The sequence below is a fragment of the Sitophilus oryzae genome, unplaced genomic scaffold, assembly GCF_002938485.1.
Source record: "Sitophilus oryzae breed Bouriz unplaced genomic scaffold, Soryzae_2.0 scaffold_1442_pilon_pilon, whole genome shotgun sequence".
Taxonomy (NCBI): Eukaryota; Metazoa; Arthropoda; class Insecta; order Coleoptera; family Curculionidae; genus Sitophilus; species Sitophilus oryzae.
In genome coordinates this window covers 4,516,803-4,530,646 of record NW_022146107.1, presented here as the reverse complement: position 1 = coordinate 4,530,646, position 13,844 = coordinate 4,516,803, and the positions used below count along the sequence as shown (strand labels likewise).

Sequence of the window (13,844 nt, the reverse complement as noted above, 5' to 3'; positions counted from 1 at the left end):
TTTTACTGGTTTGAAGAGTAATAACTTTTCGTCCGCACCTGTATAAAACTACTTAGTAAAAAAATATACATTTGCTACGTTTTTTATGCAAAGGTCTCTTGGTAAAAATTAGCGATGGGAACTATCGAATGAATTAGACTATCGAATGGTTACTGAATGAATGATTTCAACTATCGAATGGTTTTATTCGAATAAAATCATTCATTCATTTGTATACTAAAACATATGTGACAACCTCGCCGTGCAACTAAATGGTTATCGTTGAGCCACGACTATCGAATGCTTTTGATAAATGAAATTTAGTATTCGTTTGATTTTTGTGTGCGTCAGTGCATTATTAGTTCTTCCAAATTTTTATAACTTCACCTTATAAATACTGTGCTATTTTTGCGTTTATTAAAATATTTAAAATACTAAAATAGAAGTTTTTTTTAATTGACGATTGGGTGCGTGTGCAGGTGTCAAAATTTTTCCGAAAATTTGTGTGTTTTTCCGTAGCCCGATCTTTCAATTATTTTATTTTATATGGTATATATGGTCTATTTTTTAATGGGAAATTTTGAGAAGTAGCAATTTTTAAGAGAGATGAGATGAACTTAAAATTAATTTTAAAAATACATATTTGTATTTTAGATGTTTTAATAATATGAATTAGTCGAACTTAATAATCATATTTAAGTAATGTGGTTAAGTAAATGGGGTTATCGAACTCAAACTATGGGGTGAGAAAATTAAATTGAAAGTTTTATACGTGCCAATTTAAAAAAAAGTTAACGATGTTTGTATTTTGTTTATGCTAATTCTCTTACATGTAGTTTTTTGCGAAGAAATATTTCATTTATTTTTTAAAGTAAATGCCAGTAAAAGTAAATATTATTTTTAAATAGTAATATAAAGTACCTAATATAAATAATTTTGATTTCTAATTTTTATTTATATTTTCCTTCCATTACACTGCATGCTTAGAAAATTAATAAATGTTTATATTTCATGATTTTAAAGTTTGTTGTTAATATAACAAATTAGTTCTGTAATTATTATTATTTAATAAACCAACGTTGCCAAAAAATTTAAAGACTATATTATTTTTAAATAGGATCTAATATAAATAATTTTGACATCTAATATGTTGTTTATATTTTGCTACTACGTAAAAAAATGTTTATATTAAATTATTTTAAATTTTGTTGTTAATAGGTATAACAAATTATTACTGTTATTATTATTTTTATTAAACCAGTCTTTGCTTAAAAACATTAAAAATCATTTTCCTACATCCAAAATAACAAGTATTATTGCAGTGTAACAACAGAATATTAATAAAAAAAAATGCAAAATATATAGACATACTATCCCTAACTAACTAAAGACAAACAATAATATTCTTTGCTAATATCAACTAATACCAATATATGGCAACAGCGCCCTTCATAATGTATTTTCTGTGTAAATACTAGCACCTCAATAAAAAAAATGTGTCCTTATCTTTATGACTCCGCAAAAAATCAAAGATGCCGGCTTCTTTCATAGCATTGCCACCGACCGCTGTCGGGTTTCTCGGAAAGAAACCTACGTCGCCTGGCGACAACTAAAATCCAGTTAATATTTTATTATAATCGATCCTGACGAATAAATGAATTTCATAAATGAATGAATTTTCTAAATGAATGGTTTTTGCTGCCGAATTACTAGAATACAATATTTCAAGGCAGATGACGCATCATAAATTTTTATTCGAATAGTTTTCAACGAATGTTTTTTACTAGCTATCGAATTATTCGAATGAATTGCAACTATCGAATGTTTCGATAGTATTCATTCGATAGTTCCCACTACTAGTAAAAATCGCTACGAGTAATGGTTCTCCAGATATTTGGAATCGAAATTATCAATACCTGTTACCTGACATAAATTATAAACATGTTGATTAAATAGTTAGACTGAAGTCATAAATTTGAAATGATTTTGTGTTAAAAGTTCAACATAAATAATTGTTTTATCATCATTTTTCGAAAAAAAGTTATGATTAATTTTAAAAAATAAAAAGTTGCCAAATTTATCATTTCAGTCAAATAACTATCTACTCAACATGTTTATTTTTTGTCAATAATGGCATGCATTGACTACTTCCATTCTAAATATCATGAGAACGGTTGCTCCAAGGTATTTTTACCAAAAGACATTTTTTACGTAAATTAACGTTACGTCAGAAATTATTTAGAAAAAATTGAAATAAAAATGAAATTTCTACACCCTGTATCTCCGAAACTAAACAATTTAGGACATACATTTATACGAACTTTTTTACTTATTTTTATCTGCAGAATACGCTGCCAAAGTTTCCGGAATACAGTTCGGACCACCCTGTATAAACTCATCCATAATTAATTTAAAAATACTAGAAACTTTTTTAGTGAAATAAATGGATTGGTATGGACGTCAATTGCTTTTTTTTTCTGTCATCGTCTGTCGAAATCTTACCTGAGTAATAAAACAGAGTATATCGCCAACCGTTTCAACCATTGTTGGTCGCTCCGTAGGAACACAAATAATTTTTATTTTTTCTTCTATTTAGGTACGGTTATTCCTAAGAACTGTATGGAAGCTCTTATAGAAGCACTCTCATCTGACGCAGAAAAAGTTGAGGAAAAGACATTTTAAAATCGATAGACTGAGTTAACGAGTAGAGTTTCGGTTTTAAACTTGATTTTGTAACTATACAGGGCAACAAAGTATTTTAAAAGCACATTCTGCGCTAAACGAGTGACGAAAATGACTGTAAAGATGTAGATTAGATAAAAAGGATGCAATTGGATAAAAAAAACTGCATAGTTTTATTTTTACGGTCTTATCTGTTTTACAAAGGACAGAACATAAGTTTTTAGTCCGAACTAGTTGTCTATTAATTTATGGCTGGATTTGTAACTAGAAAATGGACTGACTGTGATATTTTGTTGAGAATCAGCGCATAGTTTATGCAATACTGACTCTTAAGCAAAATATAAAGAAAGAAAAACACTGTGAACATACTAGAAATGTATTTTAGATTATACCAATGTAATTTATACTTAGTAATAATAGTTCTTTTTTAAATTTATTTCGTTTAGTCTTTAGTTTGTTATATTTATCTTGATTTGTTGATATTTTTTCAGATATAAAAGTCAAAATTTATTTGGAAAGCAGTAAATTATTTTTTCGAAATAGTCTGTGTTCGATTCTATAATCATAAGACATATTTATATTTAGAAGAAAATGATTAGGGTTATACAGAGTGTTGGGGAAATGCGTGGCCAAATTTCGGGGTTTGATTCCTTGTTAAAAAATATGAGAATTGGTTCTTATAAACATGGATACAGAACAGTGTAGTTTTAAAGATACAGGATGAATAAAAGAAACTTTTTTAAAAAATATAGTTTTTTTTTGTAATTATCTTAAATACCCTGTAGTTGATTTTCTGGAAATTTGTCAATGTTATTTTTAGTAATAATAGCGTATTTATACCTGATTAAATTAAAGTTAACTTAAAAAACAACTTAAAACTATGCATCTCTTGACCTATTTTTATACGAATTGTTTTCCTTATTTTTTTCATGAAGAGTCACACCCCGAAATTTGGCAGTGCATTTTTCAAACACTCTGTACAGGGTGATTCACGGTCATAGTTCGTTAGACGTTTATCGAGAAACGGTTATTTGGATTTCTACATAAAGTCGCCTGCTCCATCTGTCTAAATTATTTTCAGCGTTACAGTGTTGCCGCTTTATACTAAAAGTCTTAGCATCTTTGTTATTTTAAATGGAACATCCTGTATATTCGAAACTACTTTCACATCTCGTAATTTTTCTATTATATTAACCTATACCAATCTCTAATAGTTTTCAAGATAAAATATAAAACGTGTAAAATTGTCAAAACCATGATCTTGAACGCATTGGTTAAATCAAAAATTTGGCATATTGAAAGCTAAAATTTGGTTTATAGGTTAAGAAAAGTCGACATATCTCCGATCTATCTAAATCAACCAATTGGATATCAAACAGGGTTTGGTTTGGTTTGGTTTGTAAAAAAAATTGAAAAACGATGTATCATGTTCTATACTTAAACCTTCTGGTTTCTTCAATAAAACACTTTAAGATAATAATTCTGTTTGTTTCGTGTAAAAAAAATCGTTACCATGACAAATATCCAAACTATAAGTATCAATAATTAGACTTTACTTGCCAAATTTCTAAAATTGTCATGGTAACGGAATTCTTGAAATGAAACTATAACAATAGAATTATTAATATTTAAATAGCTCTAATTAAGAAACTGGAAGATTTAGGTATAGGAATAAGATATACAGGGTGTCCTAGAAATAAGTACAAATATTTTAAGGGGTGGTAGATCTGGTCAAAAGAAACATTTTTTCTATTTACCGTTTTTCAAATAAGTCCAAAATAACCGAGTTATTTTATTTGGAAAATTTCCAAAAAAAATCATTTTTTGCTAAAATTTTGAGAACCACTGGATCTTTTCTGGATTTTCTTTCATGTAAATTTAAGCTACTACCTATGTTGCCATATTATCAAGAAATTATGTTTTTTAAGTTAAAATTAAAAAAAATTCCAAATTTTTTTTCAAAAAATTCCAAATTTTCAAAATTTTTTTTTTGCAAAAATACCTCATGGGCGTGTTATTGGGACACCCTGTATAGTTGAAAAGTATTTTAATTAGTCTTTTGATATTTAAATAATAAACATAGGGTTGAATTTAAAATAACAAAGATTTAGGCATTTTTATAACAAATTGAAATAAGTAATGTTTTTGCTCTCTCTGTGTAATATTCTATCGGTTTATTTAGACATATCCAATATATCGACTTTCATTAACTTATAACCTAAATTTCAACTTTAAAAATGTTCAATTCATGATTTTACCAATGCTTATTCACGATCATATTTTTGTCAATTTTACACGTTTTATTTTTTGTCTCAAAAACTATTATAAGTATAGGGTAGTATAATAGAAAAATTATGAGATATGAAAGTAGTTTCGAAAAATGTAATAGTATACCGCGTGTTCCATTTAAAATAAGAAAGATGCTACCACTTTTCAAATGATCCGGCAACATTGTAACGCTGAAAATATTTTAAATAGATGGAGCAGGTGCCTTTGTGTAAAAATTCACCGGTTCTCCATAAACGTCTAACGTACCATCGCGGGGAATCGCCCTATATAGGATTGTATACAGAATATTTACCTACGCGTTTGTTTATATTTTTTAAATTTGTTAAAAAATGTGTTCTTTTTTGTAATTGTACAATACGATGTAAGCAAAGTTAGTGTAACTTTTTAAAAAAGAAATGTGTTTAGAAAAGCAAGTTTTTCCATTTCGTTTTATTAAAAAAGTCCCACATTTTCCAATATTTTACAGAGATAAAAAATTAGCACAAGAATTCATAAATATAGACAAAAATACATGGTTATTATGGTTTCGGTACAATGTTTTCGTTCTTGGTTGTGTCACTGTTTTCGAAGAGCAGCGATTTTTTGACGTGGTTTACCAAAAAACTGACGTCTTCCCCGAATTTTTCTGAACAGTTAAACTGTTTTGCGATCTCTTGAAGTCTTTGCAAGCCTGTCTTCATTTTTTGGATTTGTTCCAGGAGTGACATTATTTGATCATTATCTATAATTAATAAAATAGTAATCAGCAAAAAATTGAAAAGTTATAAGTATATGTACCTTTTGGAAAGTGTTCCGCTCTTTTGTTCGAAAAATGCTTTATTAAATCCTGTACATTCGTCTGAGTGTATATTTCGGACTTTGTATCCTCCTGGGGACTCTCAGATTTAATAAACGAAACACGTCTGCTCTCATTTTCCTCAGTTTTAGGCTCTTTAATCTGGATGTTGACGTCTAGTTTATATTTACAAGTAACCGTATCTCCTTGGTCCGTTTGAATTTGAAACGAACTTTCAGCCTTCTCAATCGGCATTTTCTCTTTGTGTTCGAGATTCAACATTGATTTGTGGTTTTTACCGTCGATTTCAAGATCCATTCTGCCTATATCTTTGTTTAGGTTCGAACAGCAATATATTACAGTTTTGGATTTTGTATTATTGTATTTCTTATCTGAATCTATCATGCGGTGTATTAAGCTAAAAATACTTCGTAACATCGTTTACTCCATGGGCGCGTAAATTATTTTTTTTTCATAATCAATATTAACAGAATTTGGACAGAAATTTCTATAAAACATTTGTATAATTGGCATTGATGTACTTTTTACTGACAGCCATCTGACAGCGACCAGTCAAATTCCATCCAAAGCCCACTATTTTGTTAAGTTTAATTTTCGACAAATTTCCTATTAGAAATTATAATATAAATTAATTTAATATAAAATCGTATTAATTTAACGCTTTAGTGACAGTAGAAGCGTTAATTTAAATCTACCGCCATGTTGGTATTATATCAAGGATGGGTTTCATAGTTTCTGTTATTGTGTTTATATCAATCATATATATTTTTGTAAGATATTAATGGCACGTAGCCATGTAATTTGAGAAGAAGAAGATTCAAAACATAACCCAACTTTTTTATAGTTGGCGCCGGTCGGACGTGAAAGACGGTTGAGCGTAAAAAAATCCTTTTTCTGATATAGAATTTAATTCAGGTTCCAATTTCCCATTGTTGTTAGTTCGTACTTGTTTTTGGTGAGTGTTTTCCATTTTATTAAGTAGTTTTAGTTTTTTGCTTATATAATCCTAGCCTTAAAATCCTGCTGACCCTTCCTGATCGTTCCTGATCCTATGCTAAATGGGGAAGGGGGGCCTACGGGTCCTCCTAATGATTTCGTTCGAAAATTAGCCCATATTTTATCGCCCCAAAATTACAATTTAATTTTGAGCTTTTCAAAAGGTACATGTCAAGAAATACCCGTAAATGTCATTAAGCACCTGGAAGAGGAACTTTATGGAATTAGAAATAAATTTATAGATGATGTTGAAGTACAGCAAGAAATTTCTCAATGTTTTTTTAATATTAGGAAATATACAAATAAAATTTCAGAGTATGATATTTCTGCTTTTCCTCCCTTCCTTGCAGTTATCCAAGGTGAACGTTCCCTTCATCCGATGAATGTTGGAAAATATTTATTTGAAAACAAAATTGAGGGAATTAAAAAAATCGAAAGTAAAGGGAGAAATAGAATGGGCATATATTTTAATACTCCTGAACAAGCTAATTCATTTGTCAATAATAAAGAAATTTTAAATAAAAATTGGGTAATTACTATTCCTCCCAGGATGATCACTTGTAGAGGTGTAGTGTGGAACATGGGTGATGATATATATGAAGAAGATATTATTAATTATGGACTAGGTATAAGGGGTAATTCCAGAATCAAAATTTTAAATGCCCGTAGAATTTATAAAAGATCTCGAAATGAAGATAATACCATGACAAGGAAAAGGACTAATTCCTTTATTATTACATTTAAAGGTAATCAAGTTCCTTTGGATTTGGAATTGTTCAATGTTTTACGCGAAATTCATACTTATAAAATTCCAGTAATTATATGTCATAATTGCTACAGATTTGGACATAGAATTCTGCAATGTAGGAGTAGGAAAAGATGTATTAAGTGTAGTGATACTCATGAAGATGATGATAGATGTTCTTTAAATCAATTAGAAATTAAATGTATTAATTGTAAAGAAAATCATTATCCCACTAACAAGGAATGCAAAGAATTTAAAAGGCAATTTATGATTAATGATGCGATGGCTAAGCATAACATATCTTTTTTTGAAGCAAATAAATTATTTCCAAAGGAACACGTTTCTTCTCCAGATAGTCAGCATTTTCCCGAGACTTTAGTTAATTTGTCTGTCCCTAGATCTGTAAAGAAGCATCATTATATTTCTACCTTAAAGAAAAGTAGACCTCGTTCTCCCGTTTCACAGAGGATACAAACCAAAATATCTTATAAAGACATCCTTTTTCCTGATTCGGCTAGATTATCATCCAGTCCAATTTTAAATAATTTATCACAATCTGAAAATAAATCCAAAATTGATGAAAATATAGATGCATCTATGGAGGTTGGAGAGTCATCCAATTTTAGTTTAGAATCATCTAGCCAAAATATTGTTCAGTCTCAAGAAAGTTTTGTAGATAGTTCAAGTTTAAGAAAGTTGATAAATGATACAAATGTTAAAACTAAAGATAAACATATTACAAAGAAGTCAAAAAGAGCCATATAAAAACTTTATTTTTTAAATTCTTACATGTTATATTTACTTTATTATTTTATGGTTATTTACTCTTATTTATGTCCAGTCAGGTTTAATTTTGTTATTTTTTATAATGTTTAATATTTATATATGATTATTATTTTATGGAATATTAGAAGTGTTTTGTCTAACAGAGATACCTTAATGAATATCATAAGAGATTTTAGTCCTGATATTATTGGATTAAATGAGACATGGCTAAATAGAAATAATTCGTTTAATATTTTGGGTTATGTTTGCTTGAGGGCAGATAGAGATGATGGAAAAGGTGGCATTGCCTTTTTAATCAGGGATTCGATTCCATTTAATTTAGTTGATATAAGCAATATTTCAGTTCCAGCAAAATTTCAACATAAAATTATTGAGTTAGAAATGTTTTATCTTGCATTAATTTATAATCCGCCAGATTCAAATTTACCTAAAAATTTTTTCACTCATCTGACTGCTTATGCAGGGGTTGGGGTGAAAAAGTTAATGTTAATGGGAGATTTTAATGCCCAACACATGGCGTGGGGTTCAGATGTTAATAATAGCAATGGTTTTATTCTTACTGACATATTGGAAACTCATAATTTGACTTTTTTGAATAATGGAGATGCCACGCGGATTACTCCTCCCAATCAGCATAAAAGTGTTCCAGATTTAATTCTGGGAAATAATTCATTACTACAAGATTATTCGTTTGAGGTTTTGTCAGATTATATAGGTATGAGCGATCATCTTCCCATTCTTTGCAAGAATGTATCAATGCTTTTAAATAACAATAATTTTTTAAATAGATACAATACTAAGAAAGCTAATTGGCCTTTGTTTTATGATTGCTTGACGGAGTATGATGGTCAAAGTAACAGTTTGTCTTATCATCATTTTGTTCAGCAGATTAAAAATGCGGCCAACAAGTCAATTCCGGTAAATAAGAAAGAAAAGAGACTAGGTAATCCTTGGTGGGATAAAGATTGTGATATAGCCTGGGAAAGTAAACGAGCAGCATTTAAGACGTTTAAAAGACAGTTTACGGAGAAGAATTATATACTTTTTCGAAAGGCTAGAGCACAATGTCGAAAAGTTCTCAGAGAAAAACGAAAGTTAAGTTTTAATAATTATTGTAGTAGTCTATCTCCATTAACACCTATTAATGAGGTTTGGTGTAAAATAAAACGTTTTTCAAAATCAATTAATCAAATTTCGTTAAGAAAACCTTTGAATTGTTCCATTGCTGAAGATATGCTTGCCCTTTTAGCGCCCCCAATTATTCCAGATGTAGATCCTGACATTTTATTTCAAAAGTGTCAGAGTTCTAATATTTCTCTTGAGGAGACACAGGTTGCCATATTTAGAAAGCAGAGAGATTCTGCTCCAGGCATTGATCTAATAACTTATTCCATGATCAATAATCTTCCTTTGAATCATATTAAATTTTTAGTGTACTTCTTTAATCAAGTTCTTTATCATTCAGAATTAATTCCAGACGATTGGAAAACAGGATTAGTTTGTCCAATTCCTAAACCTAATAAAAATTTAAATAATATTAGCGGTTACAGGCCAATTACTCTCACATCTTGCATAGGGAAAATTATGGAAGATATAGTGAAATGTAGATTGGATTGGTATGTGGAAAACCACAAAATTCTCAGTGATTCTCAGTTTGGGTTTAGAAAAGGTAAAGGAGTTTTTGAAGCATTAACTTCTTTATGTTCATCGATAATTTCTGGACTCTCATATAATAAATTTTCAGTAATTGTTTTTTTAGATATGAAAAATGCATATGATAAAGTTAATATTTCTATTTTGATTCGTAAATTAGCTGAATTGGGTATTGAAGAGAATATTTGTAAATACATTAAAGAGATACATACCAACAGGAAAATTTATATTGTTGATAATTTTTCAAAAAAATTGATTGGTCCTGGTTTTACTAATAAGGGTTTAGCACAAGGATCTCCTTTAGCTCCAATTTTATTTAATATTTATATTAATAATGTTAGTGACTTTATTGGGGATGATGTTAAATTAATTCAATATGCTGATGATATTGCTCTCCTGGCTCAAGGTTATGATATAGATTTGATAGTTAATAAATTAAATGTTACATTGGACAGTCTTGAGGAATGGGCGAGATTAAATGAAATGAGTTTTTCTCCTGAAAAATCTTCCTGTATTTTAATTCAAAGAAAATTTTATAATCGTATTTTACCAGATATTAAATTTCAAAATCATGTTATTAGATGGGTTGAATATGTTAAATATTTGGGTATTTTTATTGATAATCGGTTTTCTTGGAATCATCAAATTGAGGCTATGTGTTCTAAAGCTACTAAGGGTATTAATTTAATGAGATATTTTTGTAAAACCTGGTGGGGGGGACATCCAATTACTATGTTAAATTTTTTTAAGTCCTATATTCGGTCACATTTAGATTATGGTAGTATATTATTAGCTAAATGTTCTAAAAAGTTATTAGAAAAACTTGATAAAGTTCATTTTCAAGCCTTACGCATTTGTTTAGGGTTTATGCGTTCCTGTCCAACTAATATCATTTTATCAGAATCGGCAGAACTTCCCCTTAATATTAGACGTAATTTTTTGGCCACTAAATTGCTTTTAAAAGCATTCTCTATTCAGGATAATCCCATTATTCAGTCTGTTACAGAAGCTTATGGGGCATATAATCAATCATTTGGTTTTTGGTCAAGATATTATCATGTTCCTCCTCTTATTGAAGGCATTGATCAAATTTTTCCTCATGTTCAAGATGTTGATGTTGTTAATATGCATCATTATTATAAGTTTCCTCTTTATTTTAGTAAAAATGAATATTTAAGATTGGATTTAAATAAGAGTGAAAATAATTCTATTAAATTTAGAGAAGTTATTGAGTTAAAATTTAAACAAAAAATTAAGTTTTTTACGGACGCTTCTAAGGAAGTAAATAAAAATGTTGGAGTGGGTATATTTTGCCCGGATTTAAATTTGGAAGCCACCTATATGATTCCTGGATATGCTTCCATATTTGTTGGAGAAATGTTGCTATTATGATGGCATTGAATGTAATTGAAAGCAAAGAATTGGAGGATTCTGTAATTTTTAGTGATAGTGAAAGTGCTTTACGAGCATTAGCAGCTTATCCTAATTTTAAGGACAGTCAAATTACATTTGCTACAAAACGTAAACTATTTGAGTTAAGAGAAAAACAATTTCGAATTTCATTGGTATGGCTACCCAGTCACACGAATATTTTAGGCAACGATAAAGCTGATCAATTAGCAAATATTGGAAAGACAGATGGTCGAGATGCTGAGATTAAATGTTGGTTTACTGATTTTATTCCAATTCTTAAGGAAAAGTTTTGGTCGTTATGGAAAGGCAGATGGAAGGAGATTTCTTGTACAAAAGGGACAAATTATGCAGAAATTGTTACTTTTCCCTACAAAAGCATATGGTTTAGATCATGTAAAGATTTTACAAAGAAAAGATTGACAACCTTCTTCAGATTAAGAAGCGGATATTGTCTAATTCCGTCCCATTTACATCGTATAGGTGTAAATGCAGATTCCTTATGTGAGTGAGGAGAAATTGGAACGTTAAACCACATCTTTTTTGAATGCAATAAATTTCCCGCTTTAGTAGATAAACTATATAAATCACTTATTGGCTTTTACAAAACATCCCCTCATAATTTTACCTCCGCTTTGCATACTCATCCAATTGTAGTTAATATTATAGGCGAATTCTTAGATAGTTGTGGAATTAATCTTTCACATTTTAAATGAAATTGTTATTAAATTTGTTTATTTTGCAGGATCTTCCTTTGCCAACATTTTCTTCAACTCAACAGTCGGGGTATGGGATTTCCCAGGCTCGCTTTATAGCGATCCTCGTCTGTGTGTCATCATCTATATAAACGCTCAACCGTAGGTAGTTAATTCTACCATCCGGCCGGATAGCCCTGGCAGCTGTGGCCATTAAACTAATATACTACTACTATAACCCAACTTTTGTTTTGTAACTTTAGAGCATTTAGAGGTTATGAAATGTCACCGAAGTCCTTAAAAGATACTTTTATATTCTTTAAACACATAATTTAACGTAATACTTTGAAGATATTCGTAATTCAACATATTCAGACAAAATGAGAGTAACTACAGCGGTCAAACAATTCGTAAATAGTCAAACATTAGAAGCCCTTAAAAGGTCGATAAGTAAAACGATTGCGGAAGCTTCCCCGCATATACAGGCAGTGAAAGAAAACCAAGTAAAGATTCTAAGTCAAAAATTTACAAATCTTAACGACTGGTACATGAAAATAACAGGATTAGATAAGGTAAACTTATCTCAAGAAAAGGTCACGGCACTACAGGTAGGTAAGTTTATTAGAACCATTTAACGTTGGTTTGTAGTCTAAGAGATGTATGTTTGCTTTTTAGGATCAACTATTACAAATCCAAGAAAAAAGAAGAGAAGTTGGCAGGCAATTAAATGATATCCGTATAAAATCAATTGAGCTTCAAGATGAAATTCATAAAGTTAAAAGGCAAGATGATTTGGAAAAATTTCTAGACTTGATGAAAAAAGAAACTGAGGTAAAGAACTGTTAATAACCTAGATCATATTATATACTTGTATATATCAATGCCGAAAGTAATATAAACTATATTTTGACAACTTTTAGGTGTTGAAACTAGAAAAGTCAATTGCAAAAACCTTCCAAGACTATGATCAAGCAGAACGTGAACTATTCACTGCATTTTCAGATTCAATCAGAGACTCGCACGAAAAGCAAAGAGCACAAATGGAGTACACCAAATATTTCGGAATAGTTTTAAGTATCACAGGTTCATTTCTAGCCTTTGTTTATTCTACTATAAAAAAGGAACAACTTAAAAAAATCATTGATGACAGATTAGAGACTCTAACTATACCTGTTAATAATGACTCAAGCAATGTGTTATTAGAAAATGTTCAAAAAATCAATGAAACAATTTTAAAAAATACCACTACACTTAATGATTTAAAAAAGGCTGTAAATAGTAATAGAGAAAATATAAATAACTTTATTATGAAAGATTCTGAAGAGATAATAACGCCTAGTGATATTAATGATGACCACAGTAATAAATCAAAGTATCTCCATGTTTTTGGTATAGTTTTAGGGGTATGGCTTATAGCTAGAGCATTTTCAACATAGAGTTTCTTATCCAAAGTCCGTCCAAAGAGTCAGGGAGAATTTTGACAGATAAATGCCAAAAATGACAGAAAATTTAACTTACTTCGAATAAAAATGACAGATACAACTGTCACTGTCATGTATCCTCCCAATGGACAGACTAGATATTTTAAACTATACAAATTGTATTTATAGTTAAGGGTGGTTCTTTATATGTGATATATTTCAGTTATTTCCCAAACTTAAAAAGGCATTTTATTAGTTATTTTGTAGTTACATTTTATTTATATGTAAAAAGTATAGATGTGTAAAAATAGAATAAGTAGAAGTTGATTGTTGTCATTTTTTCATTAAAGCGTGGTCCACACGCAACGGCATATCCTACGACTTGCTGGCGT

General features: G+C 29.6%; 3 protein-coding genes across 6 annotated transcripts in view; 2 read left to right on the top strand and 1 right to left on the bottom strand.

Annotated features, from left to right (window-relative positions):
• LOC115877095 (protein strawberry notch) overlaps positions 1-4,056 on the top strand; it is a 31,964-nt gene extending 27,908 nt beyond the window's left edge. For all 3 annotated transcript variants that reach the window (XM_030893175.1, XM_030893176.1, XM_030893173.1), the window contains one exon: positions 2,576-4,056. In XM_030893175.1, coding sequence (XP_030749035.1) covers positions 2,576-2,661 — 86 coding nt within the window. In that variant the 3' untranslated portion in view covers positions 2,662-4,056. The remainder of the gene's footprint in view (positions 1-2,575) is intronic.
• A 1,190-nt stretch (positions 4,057-5,246) lies between these two features.
• On the bottom strand, positions 5,247-6,275 carry LOC115877096. Its single transcript, XM_030893177.1, has 2 exons — positions 5,728-6,275; positions 5,247-5,671 (listed from the first exon to the last, which is right to left on the bottom strand). The coding sequence occupies exons 1-2, from the start codon at positions 6,161-6,163 to the stop codon at positions 5,469-5,471; spliced, it is 639 nt and encodes a 212-aa protein (XP_030749037.1). The 5' UTR covers positions 6,164-6,275; the 3' UTR covers positions 5,247-5,468.
• A 309-nt stretch (positions 6,276-6,584) lies between these two features.
• LOC115877094 lies at positions 6,585-13,816 on the top strand. 2 transcript variants are annotated; one of them, XR_004049282.1, is made up of 4 exons: positions 6,585-6,701; positions 12,082-12,643; positions 12,707-12,862; positions 12,952-13,114. XR_004049282.1 is itself a non-coding variant. In XM_030893172.1 (4 exons), exons 2-4 carry the CDS (start codon positions 12,412-12,414, stop codon positions 13,465-13,467), a joined length of 900 nt encoding a protein of 299 aa, XP_030749032.1. In that variant the 5' UTR covers positions 6,585-6,701; positions 12,082-12,411; the 3' UTR covers positions 13,468-13,816. The 2 variants fall into 2 exon arrangements, 1 of the variants encoding a protein (XP_030749032.1); XM_030893172.1 differs by having other exon boundaries at positions 12,082-12,639; positions 12,952-13,816.
• Positions 13,817-13,844: the final 28 nt, after the last annotated feature.

Coding starts and splice junctions, on each gene's coding strand:
- LOC115877096 (XM_030893177.1), bottom strand. CDS start 6,163: ATGTTACGAAGTATTTTTAGCTTAATACACCGCATGATAGATTCAGAT. Junction 5,672..5,727: donor AGCGGAACACTTTCCAAAAG/GTACATATACTT, acceptor TATTAATTATAG/ATAATGATCAAATAATGTCA.
- LOC115877094 (XM_030893172.1), top strand. CDS start 12,412: ATGAGAGTAACTACAGCGGTCAAACAATTCGTAAATAGTCAAACATTA. Junction 12,640..12,706: donor AAAAGGTCACGGCACTACAG/GTAGGTAAGTTT, acceptor TTTGCTTTTTAG/GATCAACTATTACAAATCCA. Junction 12,863..12,951: donor TGATGAAAAAAGAAACTGAG/GTAAAGAACTGT, acceptor GACAACTTTTAG/GTGTTGAAACTAGAAAAGTC.